Below are 25,432 nucleotides of genomic sequence, written 5' to 3' on the forward strand. Positions count from 1 at the left end.
GAGCTTCAGCAAGAACCAATGAGGATCATTCTCGTGTTACGCAGCACGCTTGAGCTTCAGCGAGAACCAATGAGGTTCATTCTCGTGTTACGCAGCACGTTTGAGCTTCAGCGAGAACCAATGAGGTTCATTCTCGTGTTACGCAGCACGTTTGAGCTTCAGCGAGAACCAATGAGGATCATTCTCGTGTTACGCAGTAAGTTTGAGCTTCAGCAAGAACCAATGAGGATCATTCTCGTGTTACGCAGCACGTTTGAGCTTAAGCAAGAACCAATGAGGTTCATTCTCGTGTTACGCAGCACGTTTGAGCTTCAGCAAGAACCAATGAGGATCATTCTCGTGTTACGCAGCACGTTTGAGCTTCAGCAAGAACCAATGAGGATCATTCTCGTGTTACGCAGCACGCTTGAGCTTCAGCGAGAACCAATGAGGATCATTCTAGTGTTACGCAGCACGTTTGAGCTTCAGCGAGAACCAATGAGGATCATTCTAGTGTTACGCAGCACGTTTGAGCTTCAGCGAGAACCAATGGGGTTCATTCTCGTGTTACGCAGCACGTTTGAGCTTCAGCGAGAACCAATGAGGTTCATTCTCGTGTTACGCAGCACGTTTGAGCTTCAGCGAGAACCAATGAGGATCATTCTCGTGTTACGCAGTAAGTTTGAGCTTCAGCAAGAACCAATGAGGATCATTCTCGTGTTACGCAGCACGTTTGAGCTTAAGCAAGAACCAATGAGGTTCATTCTCGTGTTACGCAGCACGTTTGAGCTTCAGCAAGAACCAATGAGGATCATTCTCGTGTTACGCAGCACGTTTGAGCTTCAGCAAGAACCAATGAGGATCATTCTCGTGTTACGCAGCACGCTTGAGCTTCAGCGAGAACCAATGAGGATCATTCTAGTGTTACGCAGCACGTTTGAGCTTCAGCGAGAACCAATGAGGTTCATTCTCGTGTTACGCAGCACGTTTGAGCTTCAGCAAGAACCAATGAGGATCATTCTCGTGTTACGCAGCACGTTTGAGCTTCAGCGAGAACCAATGAGGATCATTCTCGTGTTACGCAGCACGCTTGAGCTTCAGCGAGAACCAATGAGGATCATTCTCGTGTTACGCAGCACGTTTGAGCTTCAGCGAGAACCAATGAGGATCATTCTCGTGTTACGCAGCACGTTTGAGCTTCAGCAAGAACCAATGAGGTTCATTCTCGTGTTACGCAGCACGTTTGAGCTTCAGCGAGAACCAATGAGATTCATTCTAGTGTTACGCAGCACGTTTGAGCTTCAGCGAGAACCAATGAGGTTCATTCTCGTGTTACGCAGTAAGTTTGAGCTTCAGCGAGAACCAATGAGGTTCATTCTCGTGTTACGCAGTAAGTTTGAGCTTCTGCAAGAACCAATGAGGTTCATTCTCGTGTTACGCAGCACGTTTGAGCTTCTGCAAGAACCAATGAGGTTCATTCTCGTGTTACGCAGTAAGTTTGAGCTTCAGCAAGAATCAATGAGGTTCATTCTCGTGTTACGCAGCACGTTTGAGCTTCAGCGAGAACCAATGAGGTTCATTCTCGTGTTACGCAGCACGTTTGAGCTTCAGCGAGAACCAATGAGATTCATTCTAGTGTTACGCTGCACGTTTGAGCTTCAGCGAGAACCAATGAGGATCATTCTAGTGTTACGCTGCACGTTTGAGCTTCTGCGAGAACCAATGAGGATCATTCTCGTGTTACGCAGCACGTTTGAGCTTCAGCGAGAACCAATGAGGATCATTCTAGTGTTACGCTGCACGTTTGAGCTTCAGCGAGAACCAATGAGGTTCATTCTCGTGTTACGCAGTAAGTTTGAGCTTCTGCAAGAACCAATGAGGTTCATTCTCGTGTTACGCAGCACGTTTGAGCTTCTGCGAGAACCAATGAGATTCATTCTAGTGTTACGCTGCACGTTTGAGCTTCAGCGAGAACCAATGAGGATCATTCTAGTGTTACGCTGCACGTTTGAGCTTCAGCGAGAACCAATGAGGATCATTCTAGTGTTACGCTGCACGTTTGAGCTTCAGCGAGAACCAATGAGGTTCATTCTCGTGTTACGCAGCACGTTTGAGCTTCAGCGAGAACCAATGAGGATCATTCTCGTGTTACGCAGCACGTTTGAGCTTCTGCGAGAACCAATGAGGATCATTCTCGTGTTACGCAGCATGTTGAGCTTCTGCGAGAACCAATGAGGTTCATTCTCGTGTTACGCAGCACGTTTGAGCTTCAGCAAGAACCAATGAGGATCATTCTCGTGTTACGCAGTACGTTTGAGCTTCAGCAAGAACCAATGAGGTTCATTCTCGTGTTATGCAGCACGTTTGAGCTTCAGCAAGAACCAATGAGGTTCATTCTCGTGTTACGCAGTACGTTTGAGCTTCAGCAAGAACCAATGAGGTTCATTCTCGTGTTACGCAGCACGTTTGAGCTTCAGCAAGAACCAATGAGGATCATTCTCGTGTTACGCAGTAAGTTTGAGCTTCAGCGAGAACCAATGAGGTTCATTCTCGTGTTACGCAGTAAGTTTGAGCTTCAGCGAGAACCAATGAGGTTCAATCTCGTGTTACGCAGCACGTTTGAGCTTCAGCGAGAACCAATGAGGTTCATTCTCGTGTTACGCAGCACGTTTGAGCTTCAGCAAGAACCAATGAGGATCATTCTCGTGTTACGCAGCACGTTTGAGCTTCAGCGAGAACCAATGAGGTTCATTCTCGTGTTACGCAGTAAGTTTGAGCTTCAGCGAGAACCAATGAGGTTCAATCTCGTGTTACGCAGCACGTTTGAGCTTCAGCGAGAACCAATGAGGTTCATTCTCGTGTTACGCAGCACGTTTGAGCTTCAGCAAGAACCAATGAGGATCATTCTCGTGTTACGCAGCACGTTTGAGCTTCAGCGAGAACCAATGAGAGGCCGAGTGTGTCTGCGCGCGAGAGAGGCCGAGTGTGTCTGCGCGCGAGAGAGGCCGAGTGTGTCTGCGCGCGAGAGAGGCCGAGTGTGTCTGCGCGCGAGAGAGGCCGAGTGTGTCTGAGCGCGAGAGAGGCCGAGTGTGTCTGCGCGCGCGAGAGGCCGAGTGTGTCTGCGCGCGAGAGAGGCCGAGTGTGTCTGAGCGCGAGAGAGGCCGAGTGTGTCTGCGCGCGAGAGAGGCCGAGTGTGTCTGCGCGCGAGAGAGGCCGAGTGTGTCTGCGCGCGAGAGAGGCCGAGTGTGTCTGCGCGCGAGAGAGGCCGAGTGTGTCTGCGCGCGAGAGAGGCCGAGTGTGTCTGCGCGCGAGAGAGGCCCGAGTGTGTCTGCGCGCGAGAGAGGCCGAGTGTGTCTGCGCGCGAGAGAGGCCCGAGTGTGTCTGCGCGCGAGAGAGGCCGAGTGTGTCTGCGCGCGAGAGAGGCCGAATGTGTTTGCGCGCGAGAGAGGCCGAGTGTGTCTGCGCGCGAGAGAGGCCGAGTGTGTCTGAGCGCGAGAGAGGCCGAGTGTGTCTGAGCGCGAGAGAGGCCGAGTGTGTCTGAGCGCGAGAGAGGCCGAGTGTGTCTGAGCGCGAGAGAGGCCGAGTGTGTCTGAGCGCGAGAGAGGCCGAGTGTGTCTGAGCGCGAGAGAGGCCGAGTGTGTCTGAGCGCGAGAGAGGCCGAGTGTGTCTGCGCGCGAGAGAGGCCGAGTGTGTCTGAGCGCGAGAGAGGCCGAGTGTGTCTGAGCGCGAGAGAGGCCGAGTGTGTCTGAGCGCGAGAGAGGCCGAGTGTGTCTGAGCGCGAGAGAGGCCCGAGTGTGTCTGCGCGCGAGAGAGGCCGAGTGTGTCTGCGCGCGAGAGAGGCCCGAGTGTGTCTGCGCGCGAGAGAGGCCGAGTGTGTCTGCGCGCGAGAGAGGCCGAGTGTGTCTGAGCGCGAGAGAGGCCGAGTGTGTCTGCGCGCGAGAGAGGCCGAGTGTGTCTAAGCGCGAGAGAGGCCGAGTGTGTCTGAGCGCGAGAGAGGCCGAGTGTGTCTGAGCGCGAGAGAGGCCGAGTGTGTCTGCGCGCGAGAGAGGCCGAGTGTGTCTGCGCGCGAGAGAGGCCCGAGTGTGTCTGCGCGCGAGAGAGGCCGAGTGTGTCTGCGCGCGAGAGAGGCCCGAGTGTGTCTGCGCGCGAGAGAGGCCGAGTGTGTCTGCGCGCGAGAGAGGCCGAATGTGTTTGCGCGCGAGAGAGGCCGAGTGTGTCTGCGCGCGAGAGAGGCCGAGTGTGTCTGAGCGCGAGAGAGGCCGAGTGTGTCTGAGCGCGAGAGAGGCCGAGTGTGTCTGAGCGCGAGAGAGGCCGAGTGTGTCTGAGCGCGAGAGAGGCCGAGTGTGTCTGAGCGCGAGAGAGGCCGAGTGTGTCTGAGCGCGAGAGAGGCCGAGTGTGTCTGAGCGCGAGAGAGGCCGAGTGTGTCTGCGCGCGAGAGAGGCCGAGTGTGTCTGAGCGCGAGAGAGGCCGAGTGTGTCTGAGCGCGAGAGAGGCCGAGTGTGTCTGAGCGCGAGAGAGGCCGAGTGTGTCTGCGCGCGAGAGAGGCCGAGTGTGTCTGAGCGCGAGAGAGGCCGAGTGTGTCTGCGCGCGAGAGAGGCCGAGTGTGTCTGAGCGCGAGAGAGGCCGAGTGTGTCTGAGCGCGAGAGAGGCCGAGTGTGTCTGCGCGCGAGAGAGGCCGAGTGTGTCTGAGCGCGAGAGAGGCCGAGTGTGTCTGCGCGCGAGAGAGGCCGAGTGTGTCTGCGCGCGAGAGAGGCCGAGTGTGTCTGAGCGCGAGAGAGGCCGAGTGTGTCTGCGCGCGAGAGAGGCCGAGTGTGTCTGCGCGCGAGAGAGGCCGAGTGTGTCTGCGCGCGAGAGAGGCCGAGTGTGTCTGCGCGCGAGAGAGGCCGAGTGTGTCTGAGCGCGAGAGAGGCCGAGTGTGTCTGAGCGCGAGAGAGGCCGAGTGTGTCTGCGCGCGAGAGAGGCCGAGTGTGTCTGAGCGCGAGAGAGGCCGAGTGTGTCTGCGCGCGAGAGAGGCCGAGTGTGTCTGAGCGCGAGAGAGGCCGAGTGTGTCTGCGCGCGAGAGAGGCCGAGTGTGTCTGAGCGCGAGAGAGGCCGAGTGTGTCTGAGCGCGAGAGAGGCCGAGTGTGTCTGAGCGCGAGAGAGGCCGAGTGTGTCTGCGCGCGAGAGAGGCCGAGTGTGTCTGCGCGCGAGAGAGGCCGAGTGTGAGCATTAGTAAATTGCATTAGCAAACTGGTAGCCTACATACCAGGGGCGGAGTGGCAATCGGGAGAGTCGGGAGTTTCCCCGGTGGGCCGGTAGTGTTTCGAGGCCCGCGAGGGCCGGTCTGATAATAGTTATACCATGTTATGTGTTATAGCCATGCGCACTTGAGGCCCAAGCGAGGGGGAAAAAAAAACGTTTTTTTACATTTTTGATAGCGGAGCATATATTTGCACTAAGTGACTGTCTTTTCGGCAAAAAGACGCCTGTCACGAAATAGCTACAGTGGCGTAGGTAGTAGGGTGTGTAGTGCTTGAAAGCAGCTTTTGACGCGTTCGACCCGAGTTCGAATCCGCCTTTTGCCGAACTCTCTCTTCCCCCTTTTCCCAACACATAGGGATGTAAACTGTACCGCCTATACCATAAATGTCTCTAGCGTTATATTTTGACAACGAACTAAAATCGAAACCATGATATGGCTTTGTGCCTTTATAAAACAGCACAAGACTTTAATTAAGTATATAGGCATCCTGTTTGTGCTAAGTGATTGAAAGAAAAGTGCGCTCTTTGCTCACGCAATCAGCAAATTAGGACAAAAGTATTTAAATTTTCATATACTATAGTGTAATGTAGGCTAAAATATACTTTGGAAATATTCATTTTCATTTATACAGTACATTTATAGGCTATATGGATTTTACGTCATAGGAATAATTATATAAATCATTATTACATTATTATAATAATTGTTTTGCATCCCAAAACAACAGTGATAATGTAATGTAGACTGAGACTCTCATAACTAAAAAGATGTTTGAGCCCTCTTTATTGTCCAGGTACAAATCAATGCTTTTTCTTTGTTCAATGAGCAGTTCATGGGTTGAAGCTCTTCATTTTGATCTCTCAAAGAGCACCAGATTGATGCATTTAACCTTAAAATGTAAAAAAAAATCTTGCGCGGGAGCATGCCCCCGAACCCCCCAGAGGCACAGAGGTCCACCCAACATAGTTTTACAAAATCCTATGTGAAAGAACAACCATTTATGAACTTTAATCCAGCATAGTAGGCCTACAACAAAGTTCCTTTTAAGTCATTAAAACTGTAAATGCCATATTAAAATGTCCTTGGACAAAATATACATTTGGCCTGCCTAAGAGGGGGCCTACAAGACATTGTGCCCAGGGGCCTCTGAACTCTTAACCCGGCCCTGCCGGCGACGAGGCCCGGTGGTCTACAGACTTTCCCGGTATATTTTTTGGTCCCACTCCGCCCCTGCTACATACTACAATATATAATTACTATATAAGAGGCATGGAAGTTCGATTAATGGACTCCAGTAATCAGTAGGCTACTACAAACGCCTTGTTTTAAACTATTGTTTAATAAATAGAAATAATTCGAGCACATAAACTTTCATATGGAGGATTAAATAAGATTCAATTTATGCAAGATTTCACAACTAATCACTGACACTGTACCACAACCAGGTTTTAAGTTTCTTAAGCATCAAATAACAATAACTCTGAATTGTATCCATTAATCGAACTTCCATAGTGCATAGTTCTCCCTTGAATTTTCTCATTTGGTTACATTCTGTTATGGAAAATTAATTTTCTATTGATTGTAGGCCTATATTTTGAGTTGTATTCACATCAATTTTCCTGTAAAGATATCGAGATATATATCGAATATCGAGATTTAGCAAAATATATATTAGAGCCCGACCGATATGGATTTTTGGGGGCCGATGCCTATACCGATTAAAAAAAAGCCAGATACCGATATATCGCCCGATATTATTTATGTGTATATTATAATACAGTAGCAATATTATGTATGTGTATTATAGTACAGTACCAGTCAAAAGTTTGGACACACTTTCCTATTGGTGTATACAAACTTTTGATGGGCACTGTATATAGAATACACAGTGTAAACAGAATAATAAATATATACACGTTTTGCAATGATCACTCAAATGTGGTGATCAAACACTTGTGTGACTCATGTAATGGAGACAGGGGGAATAATAGACTGAGAATGATACATTTGAGCTGTAACCAAACTAGTTTGCATTGCATGTTATATTAAATACTGTTGCATAATCTTCACTAACGACTTTGTCTTTTAATTTAGTCACGTTATATAAAACATAACATATCAATAAATATATCAAAAGTGTCACTGACAAAACCTTATTATTCAATTCAATTCAAAGGTATTTGTATAGCGCTTTTCACAATACATATTGTTTCAAAGCAGCTTTACATAAAGTGAATTTCAGAAATGTACATAGAAGAAATAGTTAGTGAATCATGTATTCATTTAATGTAAAATATTATCTTCTATTTTTAGTCTTAATTCCTCTAATCTCTACCAGTGGAGGAAGAACTCAGATATTTTTACTAAAGTAGAATTAATAATATCATAATGAAAACGTTTTTTAATTACATATATACAGTACTTTTATACTATTTTTAAATAAGTAGTAAGCAAAATGTACTAAACGTGAAACATAGTGTTATTATAATTATATAAATTATTGCTTGTGTAGCGTAGCGTTAGGCAGAATGAGCTTCAACACTGTCTACACCGGACGCGGCCGTAGTAGAGGCGCGATGGCGTAGTAGAGGCTCACGCTCGGCTCTATGATTGGGTGTCGTCAGTCATGGCGTATATCTTTGCTAGCCGCTGTTGTACAAGTAAATTCTGCATTTTACAGCGCTATAACTGCCTACATGCGCCGGAGTCAAGCTATTATTCCAGCGATCTGTGATGATTCCCGTGTGCAGCGGCGGTGTTGACCGTACATGGAGCGTCGGTTTGGGGTTAACCCAGAGCATGCTGGGATAATTTTATCAATGAAGTTGTGTTTGCACGCGCATGCCCAGTGTTGGTGAATGGTCACGTGATCCGCGTTTTCAGTCGTTTTAATGTGGACGGAGATCAATTCTAATACGCAGCTAAAGCGCTGGTGTGGACGGAGATCGTATTCGTTTTAATTATCCGTTTCTAAACTAAAACGCAGTAGTGTGGATGGGGCCTGAGGCTTTACTGTATGTGCACGCAATGGAAAACATGCGCGAGCACAGGATATTTAAAATTGCTTGAATGTTTAAACTGGTAAAACTTAAAAAAGACGTGAAAATGATAAACGTTAGTTACGATGCAATGCTGGCCCGATTGTGCAAGTGAATCATGTCCCGACTCCAAAACACGAGTGTGTATCGACGCCTGCAGCGCTTGACGCTTGCCTTGTGCAGAGTGAGAAGACGCAGCACCGCGAGCCCTGAATATGGAAAAAATCGATTCGTGGCCGTTGAGAATAGTTTTTGAATCGACCACATTTTAAAAAACGATTAATCGGATAATCGTTTTTTTTGCCCAGCCCTAGGCATCAGTTTCCTGTCGGAGATTTGACGCTCGCGCAACGCATTTTAATCAATGTTTCATCAACCAATTGCCTGGATTTAATACATAAGAAGTAAATATAGCAGACAATATACTCAGGACTTCTCAGCTGCGCGCTTTCCCTAGTCATCACAAGCTCACACAATACGTGACAGAGGCTGTAGCAGAGAAATCAATTCTGTGAATTACACTGCGCAAATCACAAGTAGGCTACTACCCACCGGACGAAGAAGAGCTGGCTCTCAACAGAACATAAAATATTCATTTTATTTGATTTTTCGTGTTTGCATTTATGAGGAAAAAACAACGGATGTGACAAGCTCTGAAAGCGGCACTAAACGACTTTAAAACGTTCACCGAGCCCTCAAAACAGAAAGCACAAAGCCTTTCATTAAAGTGAATTTCGTTTTGTATTAATTGTATCTTAATTTTAATCAATGTTTCATCAACCAATTGCCTGGATTTAATAAATAAGAAGTAAATATAGCAGACAATAGATCATCTCGACACGGCAGCGCCGGCGCGTGAACTGCAACTCATCTCATAAATTAGCCAAAACTCAGCAGAAATATATGTATATTGAAATGTCTACTTTTAAACAGAACAATTCAAAACGAAAGGCAGACTGCTCTCTGCTGTAATCCGTATGACATGTGCATTTCTCTCTGGCCTGTTCACTGAAGATCGCGAGTCAGCGTCGTCAACTTTGCAGCGACACTGACTGAAAACACTTGTTTATTAATAAAACATTAAAATGTCTCCTTGCTATTTGATTTATTCATAATCATTACTTTTGCCAGTTCTCTGTGACAGCTTTTATGTGCTTTATTGGCAGCGCCACCCTTACATGAATCACCGCACCCGCATTTTTTAAAATATTAATTTATCGGCCATTATAAAGGCCGATACCGATAGTTAGGAAAATGCCTAATATCGGTCGGGCTCTAAATATATCGAGATATATTTTTTGCTCCATATCGCCCAGCCCTATCGATACGCGAGTAATGTTGGTGTGTTTCAAAGAACTAAGACATCCTGTATTTTGCTTGAATATACTTGCTTGCATTATAAGCCTGGAACATGAGATGGCACACTCCTAATAGCCTATATGTTTTTCTTTTTTTTCTTTTAGTGATTGCTATGACCCCTTAAAGGCACAATATGTAAGATTTTTGTAATAAAACATTCAAAAACCATTTTCACAGTGTGATATATTTCATGAAGTTGTGTGCTTACATTATCCCAAAAGTTCCCAAAGATTTGTAAATCCAGAGAAAATTCAGTTTTAAATAATAACTCGTCCTTGTCATTGTCGCATATTAATGACGTAATATCCGCGCTATCCTCGGTTTGCGCTTGTAAAAACCATAGATACATTCCTCATTAGCGGCCGTTAATTTTTTATTAAATTGTATAAAATATTAATAAAAAATTAATAAGGTAGTAATATCATAGAGTTTTGAGTGACGAAAGGGTGATGATGATTTGTCCTGATACTGAAGAAGAATTACAGAGAAACTGTGTCATGGCATCGTGTATGATGACATCACCATAACATTCTTCAAAGTGCATGAATATGGTCATTATTAATGCATCATATTTTCACCATCTGATGCCACTGCTGTACTGTAACAAACTGAACACAGAGAGATGAGTGCACTACACACACACACACACACAAGTTTTCAAACATTCACTATGACACTGGGAAATAATCGATGTAATCTTCATGGAATATGGGTCGGATTCAGATATAAAGCTGATCATTATTCATCATTATTAAAGAGTGATTATTCAGATCAATGCAGTTCAGGTTTTGTTGTCATCTGATAGTAATCGCTAAATCAACTGCGTGTGTTTAAAACCTCATCCAAGCAGAGCAGGAGCGCTAACTCCGCCAGACTCCGCTAACTCCACCAGACTCCGCTAACTCCGCCAGACTCCGCTAGACTCCGCTAACTCCGCCAGACTCCGCTAGACTCCGCCAGACTCCGCTAGACTCCGCCAGACTCCGCTAGACTCCGCTAACTCCGCCAGACTCCGCTAACTCCGCCAGACTCCGCTAGACTCCGCTAACTCCGCCAGACTCCGCTAGACTCCGCCAGACTCCGCCAGACTCCGCTAACTCCGCCAGACTCCGCTAGACTCCGCTAACTCCGCCAGACTCCGCCAGACTCCACTAACTCCGCCAGACTCCGCTAGACTCCGCCAGACTCCGCTAGACTCCGCTAACTCCGCTAGACTCCGCTAACTCCGCCAGACTCCGCTAACTCCGCCAGACTCCGCTAACTCCGCCAGACCCGCTAGACTCCGCTAACTCCTCCAGACTCCGTTAACTCCGCCAGACTCCGCTAGACTCCGCCAGACCCCGCTAACTCCGCCAGACTCCGCTAACTCCGCCAGACTCCACTAACTCCGCCAGACTCCGCTAACTCCGCCAGACTCCGCTAGACTCCGCCAGACTCCACTAACTCCGCCAGACTCAGCTAACTCCGCCAGACTCCGCTAGACTCCGCCAGACTCCTCTAACTCCGCCAGACTCCGCTAGACTCCGCCAGACTCCGCTAGACTCCGCTAGACTCCGCCAGACTCCGCTAGACTCCGCTAACTCCGCCAGACTCCGCTAACTCCGCCAGACTCCGCTAGACTCCACTAACTCCGCCAGACTCCGCTAACTCCGCCAGACTCCGCCAGACTCCGCTAACTCCGCTAGACTCCGCTAACTCCGCCATACTCCGCTAACTCCGCCAGACTCCGCTAACTCCGCCAGACTCCGCTAACTCCGCCAGACTCCGCTAGACTCCGCTAGACTCCGCCAGACTCCACTAACTCCGCCAGACTCCGCTAGACTCCGCCAGACTCCGCTAGACTCCGCTAACTCCGCCAGACTCCGCTAACTCCGCCAGACTCCGCTAGACTCCACTAACTCCGCCAGACTCCGCTAACTCCGCCAGACTCCGCCAGACTCCGCTAACTCCGCTAACTCCGCTAACTCCGCCAGACTCCGCCAGACTCCGCCAGACTCCGCCAGACTCCGCTAACTCCGCCAGACTCCGCTAACTCCGCCAGACTCTGCTAACTCCGCCAGACTCTGCTAACTCCACCAGACTCCGCTAACTCCGCCAGACTCTGCTAACTCCGCCAGACTCCGCTAACTCCGCCAGACTCTGCTAACTCCGCCAGACTCCGCCAGACTCCACTAACTCCGCTAACTCCGCCAGACTCCGCTAGACTCCAATAACTCCGCCAACTCCGACAGACTCCACCAGACCCCGCTAACTCCGCCAGACTCCGCTAACTCCGCCATACTCCGCTAACTCCGCCAGACTCCGCTAACTCCGCCAGACTCCGCCAGACTCCGCCAGACTCCGCCAGACTCCGCTAACTCCGCCAGACTCCGCTAACTCCGCCAGACTCTGCTAACTCCGCCAGACTCAGCTAACTCCACCAGACTCCGCTAACTCCGCCAGACTCCGCTAACTCCGCCAGACTCTGCTAACTCCGCCAGACTCCACTAACTCCGCTAACTCCGCCAGACTCCGCTAGACTCCGCCAGACTCCGCTAGACTCCAATAACTCCGCCAACTCCGACAGACTCCACCAGACCCCGCTAACTCCGCCAGACTCCGCTAACTCCGCCAGACTCCGCTAACTCCACCAGACTCCGCTAACTCCACCAGACTCCGCTAGACTCCGCCAGACTCCGCTAACTCCGCTAGACTCCGCTAACTCCGCCAGACTCCGCTAACTCCGCCAGACTCCGCTAACTCCGCCAGACTCCGCTAACTCCGCCAGACTCCACTAACTCCGCCAACTCCACACACTCTTTCTCTCACACACACTCAATTTCTCTCTCTCTCTCTCTCACACAGACTCCGCCAGACTCCGCTAACTCCGCTAACTCCGCCAACTCCGCCAACTCCGCCAACTCCGCCAACTCCGACAGACTCCGCCAGACTCCGCTAACTCCGCTAACTCCGCTAACTCCGCCAACTCCGACAGACTCCGCTAACTCCGCTAACTCCGCCAGACTCCGCCAGACTCCGCTAACTCCACCAACTCCACCAACTCCACCAACTCCGCCAGACTCCGCCAGACTCCGCAAGACTCCGCAAGACTCCGCCAGACTCCGCAAGACTCCGCAAGACTCCGTTTATGGTTCATTCAGATGATCTTCTTCTTTTGGAGGAAAGTTTGGGGAGTAAAGGGCAGTTTCTGGGTGAAGCATCCAGTGTGTGTGTGTGTGTGTGTGTGTGACTATAGGCTAACAGAAGCACACACACACACACACTCACTCTCTCTCTCTCACACACACACACACTATATCTCTCTCTCTCTCTCTCTTTCTCTCTCTCACACACACACACACACACTCTCTCTCTCTATCTTTCTCACACACACACTCTCTCTATCTTTCTCACACACACTCTATCTTTCTCACACACACTCTCTCTCTTTCTCACACACACACTCTCTCTCTCTCACACACACACGTACACACTCTCTCTCTCTCTCTCTCTCTCTCACACACACACACACACACACACACACACGCGCTCTCTCTCTTTCTCACACACTCTGACACACACACACTCTTTCTCTCACACACACTCAATTTCTCTCTCTCTCTTTTTCACACAAACACACACACACGCGCGCTCTCTCTCAGGCTGGGATGCTGGATATGGACGGACTCTCTCTCACACACACTCTCTATTTCTCATACACTCACACACACTCACTTTCTCTCTCACACACACTCACCTGGCGGGCGCTGGGTCTGGTGTGTCCGCAGTTCTGCGAATCCTCGGACTCTTTCCCGCTGTGATAAACGCGATCGGAGATGTGGATGCTGGAGGCGCAGCCCATCATTCACCCGCGCGACGCGGCGCGACGCGACGCTCCTCTCGCTAAAAGGAACGATTCTCTCTCAGATCATCAAGACGACCGGATCGATCAGATCTATCGATGATCAAACAGAAAGTCTGCTCATGTTTGTCCTCACGCGCGCCCGTTACTCCTCATCCTCGGCGTCTTTCTCCGGCTCGATTTACGCGACGGATTCGTCCATTAGTGCGGCGCGTTTGAGCGTTTATTCTCCTTCGACAGGCGTCAAACACACCCGATGTGTGTCCGTGCGGCCTCAGGAGCCGGCGCGTTGATCGCGCTCCCCATCAACAGGCTGAAATCCGCCGCGGAACGCGCGATCCGGCATTTATGACATCAAACGGGCCGTTGATGAAACTCCGGCGCGGCGCGTCAACGCGGACCTCGCGGAACCTGCCTTCAACAGCAGCTGTCAATCACGGGCCTACGGTTCTGCCTCAGACGGACGAAAGAAAGCGACGCGCGGCTGCAAGAACACGGAAAGAAAGGCGTTTGCGCGTCGCGAGTTTCCTGACGAGGAATAACGCGCGTTGAGAACATCAGCGGCGCGAATGTGTGACAGCAGCAGATCCAATAAAAGCACGCGCACGGATTGACCTACAGCCTCGAATGACGTCAATGCAAATGAGCTGCGTCGAGCCAATGAGCGGCGGCTTGCGCGCAGGGGGGCGGGGCTCGCGCGTGGAGGGAACTTCAAACGCGCGACGCGGATGGAGGAAAATAATGCGACTCACTTATAGAGTTAACTCAGAAAAATGCAGTTTACCGAGCTTGTAATTTGTCCCATGAAAATCAAAGCTTTATAATGTTTTTGTTTTTTTTACTTTTACTTTACTCTGTTACCTTAAATTATATGTTTATCTCTGTAAAGCTGCTTTGAAACAATCTACATTGTTAAAAGCGCTATATAAATGAGGATGACTTGACTTTATTAGCTAAGCATTTATCCACAAATGTTGATCTCCCCGTTTTTAATCATTATTCGGTGCAATATCAAAGCACTGTTAAAAAATATAAGTAATAAAAGACTGGGATGAAATTAATTTTTTTGAAAATGTTGATAAATATGAACTCAGTGATATAGCCTACAAATATGAAAAAAACTAACACTGAATGTCATCTGCATATATTTAGTGAGTTGTAGTCACTTCCTATCCTTATTTTTTCTGTTCAAACAAGTATTCTTTACTTCAATGAGCTCATTGTTTCTGCCTTAAATTATTACATTGTTTAAATGCATTTTTGCATAAATCATTGAATTGTTTAATACATTTTTCGCTAACTGTGATTTTGTATATGTACATTTCTGGAACGCATTACTTAGTCTCCTCTGACAACAGATCGCTCTAAACTGTAATATGGACTCATGCATTTTCTGTAAAGCTGCTGTAATGATGTGTATGGTGAAAAGCGCTATACAAATAAATGTGAATTGAATTGAATTCTTCTTGAGGCACATCATGTCATGCTTCATTTGTTTTTCCTTTTGATCACAAGCATCATAAATACAAAGCACGAAATGGAAAACTGATTCAGTCACATTGATTTCCAAGTGTATCTTTATTTGATTTAGTTTGACCTGACACAAAATCATGAGTTGATGAAGAGCAATCTCACTCAACGAGTTAAACTAGAGAATCACAGCACAAACACAACGCAAAACAATCAGCCAAACGTCCCCTGAACGCTGAGAACTCGTCCAGGGTGATGTATAAGCAGCGCAGCGTTCCTGACTCCTGCTATTGTGAATGACATCAGAGGCAGATGCTATAAAACACTTTTGTGGAGGGAAGAGTATATGCGCACTAAAATAATGCATATGCATATAGATATTTACATTTCATGAAATGCTTACAAAATAACTGAAATATGGCTACAAAAATACCTGAGTTATAAATCAACACTTGTATCACATGTAGGGTAAAAAAAAAATTATATATCATTAAAATGCATTATATAAGAAGTCATTACAATTCAAAATAGGCTAAACAGGTTTTCTGTTTTTGGTAAATAGGAGGTAGAAACTCTTCTTCTGTGGTGTGTGTGTGGGGGTGTGGGGGGTGGGGGGGCTCTGCCTACTTCACTGGAGTCATTACTACAACAGCCGGCCAGAAATGCAGTTGTTATTGAGATCACTGAGGTTTCTATTCATCACGTTCATCGGTCGCATTTACAAAAGCCCTGACATGCACAGCGCAATCAAACCATGCAGACGGTGCTCGAATCGGAGCTCAATAAGAACTGCGTGTCTCTGGCAGGCTAGAGGAAGTAAGACTGGAGGGATCCGCGCCGGCGCACGTCCGTCGTCCAGCAGTGAAAGCCTCCTCCCAGGGAGTTAGCGTGGCGGATGCTGACTTTAATCGTCTTAATACCTGCAGGAGCGACAAACAGCAGTCAACACACAGCCGATCGACATACAAGTCACATGCGTTACGCAATTAGATTACTTTAGTGATGTAACGAGTAAAGTAACACATTAAAAGTAACATGTATTACGTAATTAGAATACTTTAGTGATGTAACGAGTAAAGTAACGCATTAAAAGTAACATGTATTACGTAATTAGAATACTTTAGTGATGTAACGAGTAAAGTAACGCATTAAAAGTAACATGTATTACGTAATTAGAATACTTTAGTGATGTAACGAGTAAAGTAACGCATTAAAAGTAACATGCATTACGTAATTAGAATACTTTAGTGATGTAACGAGTAAAGTAACGCATTAAAAGTAACATGCATTACGTAATTAGATTACTTTAGTGATGTAACGAGTAAAGTAACGCATTAAAAGTAACATGCATTACGTAATTAGAATACTTTAGTGATGTAACGAGTAAAGTAACGCATTAAAAGTAACATGCATTACGTAATTAGAATACTTTAGTGATGTAACGAGTAAAGTAACGCATTAAAAGTAACATGTATTACGTAATTAGATTACTTTAGTGATGTAACGAGTAAAGTAACGCATTAAAAGTAACATGTATTACGTAATTAGAATACTTTAGTGATGTAACGAGTAAAGTAACGCATTAAAAGTAACATGCATTACGTAATTAGAATACTTTAGTGATGTAACGAGTAAAGTAACGCATTAAAAGTAACATCCGTTACGTAATTAGAATACTTTAGTGATGTAACGAGTAAAGTAACGCATTAAAAGTAACATCCGTTACGTAATTAGAATACTTTAGTGATGTAACGAGTAAAGTAACGCATTAAAAGTAACATGCATTACGTAATTAGAATACTTTAGTGATGTAACGAGTAAAGTAACGCATTAAAAGTAACATCCGTTACGTAATTAGAATACTTTAGTGATGTAACGAGTAAAGTAGCGCATTAAAAGTAACATGCGTTACGTAATTAGAATACTTTAGTGATGTAACGAGTAAAGTAACGCATTAAAAGTAACATCCGTTACGTAATTAGAATACTTTAGTGATGTAACGAGTAAAGTAGCGCATTAAAAGTAACATCCGTTACGTAATTAGAATACTTTAGTGATGTAACGAGTAAAGTAGCGCATTAAAAGTAACATGCGTTACGTAATTAGATTACTTTAGTGATGTAACGAGTAAAGTAGCGCATTAAAAGTAACATGCGTTACGTAATTAGAATACTTTAGTGATGTAACGAGTAAAGTAGCGCATTAAAAGTAACATGCGTTACGTAATTAGAATGCTTTAGTGATGTAACGAGTAAAAGTAACATGTGTTACGTAATTAGATTACTTTAGTGATGTAACGAGTAAAGTAACGCATTAAAAGTAACATGCGTTACGTAATTAGATTACTTTAGTGATGTAACGAGTAAAGTAGCGCATTAAAAGTAACATGCGTTACGTAATTAGAATACTTTAGTGATGTAACGAGTAAAGTAGCGCATTAAAAGTAACATGCGTTACGTAATTAGAATACTTTAGTGATGTAACGAGTAAAGTAGCGCATTAAAAGTAACATGCGTTACGTAATTAGATTACTTTAGTGATGTAACGAGGAAAGTTACGCATTAAAAGTAACATGCGTTACGTAATCAGATTACTTTAGTGATGTAGCGAGTAAAGTAACGCATTAAAAGTAACATGCGTTACGTAATCAGAATACTTTAGTGATGTAACGAGTAAAGTAGCGCATTAAAAGTAACATGCGTTACGTAATCAGATTACTTTAGTGATGTAACGAGGAAAGTTACGCATTAAAAGTAACATGCGTTACGTAATCAGATTAGTTTTTTGATGTAACGAGTAAAGTAACACATTAAAAGTAACATGCGTTACGTAATCAGATTACTTTAGTAATGTAGCGAGTAAAGTAACGCATTAAAAGTAACATGCGTTACGTAATCAGATTACTTTAGTGATGTAACGAGGAAAGTTACGCATTAAAAGTAACATGCGTTACGTAATCAGATTACTTTAGTGATGTAACGAGGAAAGTTACGCATTAAAAGTAACATGCGTTACGTAATCAGATTACTTTAGTGATGTAACGAGTAAAGTAGCGCATTAAAAGTAACATGCGTTACGTAATCAGAACACTTTAGTGATGTAACGAGTAAAGTAGCGCATTAAAAGTAACATGCGTTACGTAATCAGATTACTTTAGTGATGTAACGAGGAAAGTTACGCATTAAAAGTAACATGCGTTACGTAATCAGATTAGTTTTTTGATGTAGCAAGTAAAGTAACACATTAAAAGTAACATGCGTTACGTAATCAGATTACTTTAGTAATGTAACGAGGAAAGTTACGCATTAAAAGTAACATGCGTTACGTAATCAGATTACTTTAGTGATGTAACGAGTAAAGTAGCGCATTAAAAGTAACATGCGTTACGTAATCAGATTACTTTAGTGATGTAACGAGGAAAGTTACGCATTAAAAGTAACATGCGTTACGTAATCAGATTAGTTTTTTGATGTAGCGAGTAAAGTAACACATTAAAAGTAACATGCGTTACGTAATCAGATTACTTTTGTGATGTAACGAGGAAAGTAACGCATTAAAAGTAACATGCGTTACGTAATCAGATTACTTTTTTTGATGTTACGAGTAAAGTAGCGCATTAAAAGTAACATGCGTTACGTAATTAGATTACTTTTGTGATGTAACGAGGAAAGTAGCGCATTAAAAGTAACATGCGTTACGTAATTAGATTACTTTTGTGATGTAACGAGTAAAGTTATAAATTTACACATTAACACCTAAGTTACTTTTTTAAGTCATGCGCATTACTTTTCAGTTTAATTAATTTACTTGAACATTTTTAAAGTACTGAATAAAAAATTCTCTCTCTTCTCCATAACATTGTCACTCAAACATGCGCACCCATGCCTGCGCAAACAGACAAAAAGTACTAACAAAATACATTAATTTCAACTTTCAATAAAAGCGCTGAAAGTTTAAATTAATAAAGATACAGTAGGTAATATAACCTTAATGTTGAGATCTTTTGTATGGTGTCTGTTGCTCTAGGAAATATTCTAAGTGCTCAGAATATGATAATGTGTTTTTAAAAGTAAAATTAAAGTGTGTGTTATTTAGGCTATCCATTACTGCGACAAACACTTTCAGACAAAAAAGACCTTCAGTAAAAACACCTGTAAGGCCTAGAAGAGATCGAGCCTCGCTGGGTGAGAAAAAGAAACGTAACTTTTTACCATTTAGAGAGTATTGTAACACTGTAACGCATGACGTCCCCAACACTGGTGTATCGGGTCAGGGCTGAAGCTCCAGAAGAGCTGGAAGAAACAGTTCTTACCGAGATTTTCAAACATCTTCTGTATGGTCATCTCATTAGCATCCACCATCACACGTTTCTCATCCAGCATCAACACATTCATGGACAGCCATTTGGAGGACATCCACAACGGATGATCTGAGGAGAAGTGCTCATGTTTAAGCCAAACATCATCTATGGCCATTCACATCATCTATGAAATACAGATTGTATTAAAGTAGTGATTCTCTCCAGTGAAGCGCAACATGACTTTGTTTACATTATTCAAACTGTTCATTTCCATGTTGTAATTTGAATATCTGACAAAAAAATATGAATATATAAGATGGGATGTGGATCAGTCATGTGATGTTTACAAGCTCTCAACCACAAATCTGTTCCTGTGCAGAAATGAGAATGGCAGAATATGATTGTGTTTGTTGACTGTGAGCTCGGCGTATAAAGACTGCTTTGTTTTTGACTCAGAAATATTCCTCCTTAGAAGAAAAGGTTTTATATAGAACCATAACGTGTGTTAGCAGCATGATTATCTGAACTACTGGGTTACTGATATTAATCAGATCGTGATATTAATAAAAATCTGGTAACGTCACTGTGAAACTGAAGTAGCAGGAGATATGTTTCCTCTGTATTGTGATGTACAGTGAGGGATTATTGTGCGTCGGCTGCTGATTGGATGTTGAGATGTAATGATGAACACGAGGGTTTAATGTACATGTAATGTAATGTAATGAAAATTATGTTGGCATTAGTGGTGTTGCACTAGCATGGTTTAAATCATACTTATCTGACCGTTATCAGTTTGTAGCAGTAAATGAAGAGATGTCTTATCGATCACAAGTTCAGTATGGCGTACCACAAGGCTCAGTTCTAGGACCGCTGCTGTTCACTCTGTACATGCTACCATTAGGAGATACACTACCGTTCAAAAGTTTGGGGTCAGTGAGAATTTTATTTTTATTTTTTGGAGGAAAGAAATCAATACTTTTATTTATCAAGGACAGTAAAGACATTTATAATGTTACAAAAGATTCTATTTCAAACAAATGCTGTTCTTTTGAACTTCCTATTCATCAAAGAATCCTAAAAAAAAAAAAAAAAAACTGTACAACTAACAGACCAACAACTGTTTCAACATTGATAATAATAATAAATGTTTCTTGAGCATCAAATCCTCATATTATACTGATTTGTGAAGGATCATTTGACACTGAAGACACTGACACTGGTGATGCTGAAAATTCAGCTTTGATCACAGGAATAAATTACACTTTACTATATATTCACACAGAAAAAAGCTGATTTACACTGGAATAATATTTAATACTATAACTGATTTTTGTTGTATTTTTAATCAAATAAGCGCAGCCATGGTTAGCAGAAGAGAATTCTTTTAAAAGTATTTAAAATCGTACCGACCCCAAACTTTTGAACGGTAGTGTATCATTAGGGAACATGGAGTTAGTTTTCACTGTTATGCCGGTGATACTCAGCTGTATATTTCTTCACGCCCCGACGAAACTTACCAATTCACAAAATTAACGGAATGCATAGCTGATATAAAATATTGGATGACTAGTAATTTCCTACTACTAAATTCTGAAAAAACAGAGATTCTAATTATTGGACAAAAAACTTCCACACGTAATAACCTAGAATACTGTCTAACACTTGATGGCTGCTCTGTTAAGTCTTCGTCGTCGGTTAGGAACCTGGGTGTGTGTGTGTGTGTGTGTGTGTGCTCTTTGATACCAATCTCTCATTTGAAAGTCACGTGTCTAGTATCTGTAAAACCGCATTTTTCCATCTTAAAAACATATCTAAATTACGCCATATGCTCTCATTAACAAATGCAGAACAATTAGTTCATGCGTTCATGACATCAAGGCTAGATTACTGTAATGCTCTACTGGGTGGTTGCCCTGCATGCTTAATAAACAAACTACAGCTAGTTCAAAACGCCGCAGCTCGAGTTCTTACCAGAACCAGGAAATATGACCATATTAGCCCGGTTCTGTCAACACTGCATTGGCTGCCTATTAAACATCGTATAAATTTTAAAATATTGTTGATTACTTACAAAGCACTAAATGGTTTAGCTCCGCAGTGCTTGAGCGAGCTCTTAACGCATTATAGTCCTTCACGTCTATTGCGATCTCTAAACTCCGGCCAGTTGATAATACCTAGAATATCTAAATCGACTGCTGGCGGGAGATCCTTTTCCTATTTAGCACCAAAACTTTGGAACAGTCTTCCTACCATTGTCCGGGAAGCAGACACACTCTGTCAGTTCAAAGCTAGACTAAAAACACATCTCTTTGACCTAGCATACACATAATACATTATAGACTTCTATAACTCAATGTTAGGCTGCATAGATTAGGTCAGCCGGAACTGGGAACACTTCCCTTAAATCCTGATGTGCTCGTTACATCATAAGAAGAATGGCATCTACGCTAACTTTATTGTCTTTGTTTATCCCGAGGTTTTCCCGCAGCCTGCCGGATCCAGGCCGTATCCAGATTTGACGAAGGAGATTCGCCTGGACCCGATGACAATGCAGTGCTGAAGTGTCACTATCCTCTCCCTATGGAGGATCCCTTTCCCACTCGACAGATAAAGCGTTGTTGAAAATCCGGTTCTCGTACCTCGAAGTGATAAAATAAAATTCTGTATCAAATTTATAGGCAAGACAAGTAGTTTGTTTAGGCATGGTTGGTAGGGAAATTACAAACCTGCGCACACATATTCAAACGAATATAACTATAGAATCAATTTTTAATGCGCATGTGAACGCCATCAGGTCACAGGTTCGCGTTTAAAGTCTGTTTAGAGAGAACGCCGTCGTCTTAGTGGCCCCTAATGTAATAACAAATGATAATTTTGCGGGAAATGAATCAATCAAAACCAACTTTAGCTGGAAATAACATTATTCAAAAATCGCTATAAAGCCAAAACAATCTCTGTTACCGTAAATTGTATGTTTATCTCTGTAAAGCTGCTTTGAAACAATCTCCATTGTTAAAAGCGCTATATAAATGAAGATGACTTGACTTGACTTGACTTGACTTGACTTGACTTGACTTGACTTGACTACAGACTGACTGGAGAATCCAGCACACATCTAATATTCATATGAGAACTGAACTGAGCTGGACGATGACATCACGGTTTTCTCCAGAGCCGCTATATATATAAATGGACTAAATGAATAACTTTTTTACAACAGAAATGAGCCATCACTGAACTGACTTAAGCTGGACTGTGACGCTATTCTCTTCTGGAAACAACATTTGCATTATTTTCCAGTTATCTCTGTAAAGCTGCTGTGAAACACTGTGTGCTGTAAGAAGCGCTGTAGAAATAAAGCTGACTTGACTTCACCAGAGAGAAACCTGACGCTTCACTGGAAGATCATGAAACATTGTGGGGTCCAAACATTTTTAAAAAACGAATATATGCATGGATAATTTGATCTCAATAAGATTTATAACATGCATTTAAAAAATTCAGACTTTAAGCTTGTGTTTAACGTGATGATTGGGTCTGATATGATGGAAGGCTGTGTTTAGTTTGAACCAAACCCATGAAACCGGGATCACTATGACTATAACTATAACTATATCTATATCTATATCTATATCTCGAACTATAACTATGACTATGACTATGACTATATCTATAACTCACTGTCAGGAATAAGAGGAGTCGGAGGAGTCGCCACCGTCCAGCCGGCTTTCTTGAACATGTCGATCTGAGGGAGAGATTTATCATGAGATCAACACTAGATGGCAGCACAGCTCCACACACACACACACACACACACACACACTCACACACACATCACACACACTCACATACACACTAACCCTACCCCTACCCCTAAACCAATCCATCACACACACACACACACACCTACCGGCAGGGCCGATCTGGGTTGGACAGCACCACACACACACACACACACACACTCACACACACACACACACTAACCCTACCCCTAAACCTATCCATCACACACACACACACACACACACACACACTCACTCACTCACCTACCGGCAGGGCCGATCTGGGTTGGACAGCACCACACTCACACACACACTCACACACACACACACACTCACCTGACGGCAGGGCCGATCTGGATTGGACAGCACCAGCCCTGGGCCGATGATGTTGAAGGTGGCGTCGATGTGCATGGGGTTCGGGTCCTTGAAGGAGATGATGTGGATCTTGTAAGTGGGAGAGAGATGGCGCCGCATCCACTCGATGCCCATGAAGTTCGTGACCTGAGCAGAGTGGCACAGTGTCAGAGTGGCAGATTGGCAGAGTGGCAGAGAGCAGAGTGGCAGATTGGCAGAGTGGCAGAGTGGCAGAGAGCAGAGTGGCAGAGAGCAGAGTGGCAGATTGATCTCTGATCTTTCTCAGAGTGGCAGAGTGGCAGAGTGGCAGAGTGGCAAAGAGCAGAGTGGCAGAGTGGCAGAGAGCAGAGTGGCAGAGAGCAGAGTGGCAGAGAGCAGAGTGGCAGAGTGGCAGAATGGCAGAGAGCAGAGTGGCAGAGTGGCAGAGTGGCAAAGAGCAGAGTGGCAGAGTGGCAGAGAGCAGAGTGGCAGAGTGGCAGAGTGCCAAAGAGCAGAGTGGCAGAGTGGAAGAGTGACAAAGTGGCAGAGTGACAAAGTGGCAGAGAGCAGAGTGGCAGAGTGGCAAAGATCAGAGTGGCAGAGTGGCAGAGTGGCAGAGTGGCAAAGAGCAGAGTGGCAGAGTGGCAGAGAGCAGAGTGGCAGAGTGGCAGAGAGCAGAGTGGCAGAGAGCAGAGTGGCAGAGAGCAGAGTGGCAGAGAGCAGAGTGGCAGAGAGCAGAGTGGCAGAGAGCAGAGTGGCAGAGAGCAGAGAGCAGAGTGGCAGAGTGGCAGAGTGGCAGAGAGCAGAGTGGCAGAGTGGCAGAGTGGCAGAGAGCAGAGTGGCAGAGTGGCAGAGAGCAGAGTGGCAGAGAGCAGAGTGGCAGAGAGCAGAGTGGCAGAGTGGCAGAATGGCAGAGAGCAGAGAGCAGAGTGGCAGAGTGGCAAAGAGCAGAGTGGCAGAGTGGCAGAGAGCAGAGTGGCAGAGTGGCAGAGAGCAGAGTGGCAGAGAGCAGAGTGGCAGAGTGGCAGAATGGCAGAGAGCAGAGTGGCAGAGTGGCAGAGAGCAGAGTGGCAGAGTGGCAAAGAGCAGAGTGGCAGAGAGCAGAGTGGCAGAGAGCAGAGTGGCAGAGTGGCAGAATGGCAGAGAGCAGAGTGGCAGAGTGGCAGAGAGCAGAGTGGCAGAGAGCAGAGTGGCAGAGTGGCAGAGAGCAGAGTGGCAGAGAGCAGAGTGGCAGAGAGCAGAGTGGCAGAGAGCAGAGTGGCAGAGAGCAGAGTGGGAGAGTGACAGAGTGGCAGAGAGCAGAGTGGCAGAGTGGCAGAGAGCAGAGTGGCAGAGAGCAGAGTGGCAGAGTGGCAGAGAGCAGAGTGGCAGAGAGCAGAGTGGCAGAGTGGCAGAGAGCAGAGTGGCAGAGTGGCAGAGAGCAGAGTGGCAGAGAGCAGAGTGGCAGAGTGGCAGAGAGCAGAGTGGCAGAGTGGCAGAGTGGCAGAGTGGCAGAGAGCAGAGTGGCAGAGAGCAGAGTGGCAGAGAGCAGAGTGGGAGAGTGACAGAGTGGCAGAGAGCAGAGTGGCAGAGTGGCAGAGAGCAGAGTGGCAGAGAGCAGAGTGGCAGAGTGGCAGAGAGCAGAGTGGCAGAGTGGCAGAGTGGCAGAGTGGCAGAGAGCAGAGTGGCAGAGAGCAGAGTGGCAGAGAGCAGAGTGGCAGAGTGGCAGAGAGCAGAGTGGCAGAGAGCAGAGTGGCAGAGTGGCAGAGAGCAGAGTGGCAGAGAGCAGAGTGGCAGAGAGCAGAGTGGCAGAGAGCAGAGTGGCAGAGTGGCAGAGAGCAGAGTGGCAGTCAGAGTGGCAGAGTGGCAGAGAGCAGAGTGGCAGAGTGGCAGAGTGGCAGAGAGCAGAGTGGCAGAGTGGCAGAGAGCAGAGTGGCAGAGTGGCAGAGAGCAGAGTGGCAGAGTGGCAGAGAGCAGAGTGGCAGAGTGGAAGAGTGACAAAGTGGCAGAGTGACAAAGTGGCAGAGAGCAGAGTGGCAGAGTGGCAAAGATCAGAGTGGCAGAGTGGCAGAGTGGCAGAGTGGCAAAGAGCAGAGTGGCAGAGTGGCA

At 45.5% G+C, this 25,432-nt stretch overlaps 2 protein-coding genes across 3 annotated transcripts in view; both read right to left on the reverse strand.

Moving 5' to 3' along the window:
* Positions 1 to 14,086, reverse strand: part of pde8a (phosphodiesterase 8A) — a 122,029-nt gene extending 107,943 nt beyond the window's left edge. For both annotated transcript variants that reach the window (XM_056255791.1, XM_056255790.1), the window contains exon 1: positions 13,355 to 14,086. In XM_056255791.1, coding sequence (XP_056111766.1) covers positions 13,355 to 13,462 — 108 coding nt within the window. In that variant the 5' untranslated portion in view covers positions 13,463 to 14,086. The remainder of the gene's footprint in view (positions 1 to 13,354) is intronic.
* Positions 14,087 to 15,018: 932 nt separating this feature from the next.
* gatm (glycine amidinotransferase (L-arginine:glycine amidinotransferase)) overlaps positions 15,019 to 25,432 on the reverse strand; it is a 14,555-nt gene continuing 4,141 nt past the window's right edge. Inside the window, exons 6-9 of the mRNA XM_056255793.1 lie at positions 23,348 to 23,512; positions 22,911 to 22,974; positions 19,242 to 19,358; positions 15,019 to 15,849 (exon numbers count right to left, since the gene is read on the reverse strand). Coding sequence (XP_056111768.1) covers positions 15,737 to 15,849; positions 19,242 to 19,358; positions 22,911 to 22,974; positions 23,348 to 23,512 — 459 coding nt within the window. The 3' untranslated portion in view covers positions 15,019 to 15,736. The remainder of the gene's footprint in view (positions 15,850 to 19,241; positions 19,359 to 22,910; positions 22,975 to 23,347; positions 23,513 to 25,432) is intronic.

This window comes from Rhinichthys klamathensis, unplaced genomic scaffold (genome assembly GCF_029890125.1).
Source record: "Rhinichthys klamathensis goyatoka isolate OS25496 unplaced genomic scaffold, OSU_Roscu_1.1 h1tg000122l_1, whole genome shotgun sequence".
In the NCBI taxonomy this organism is placed as follows: domain Eukaryota; kingdom Metazoa; phylum Chordata; class Actinopteri; order Cypriniformes; family Leuciscidae; genus Rhinichthys; species Rhinichthys klamathensis.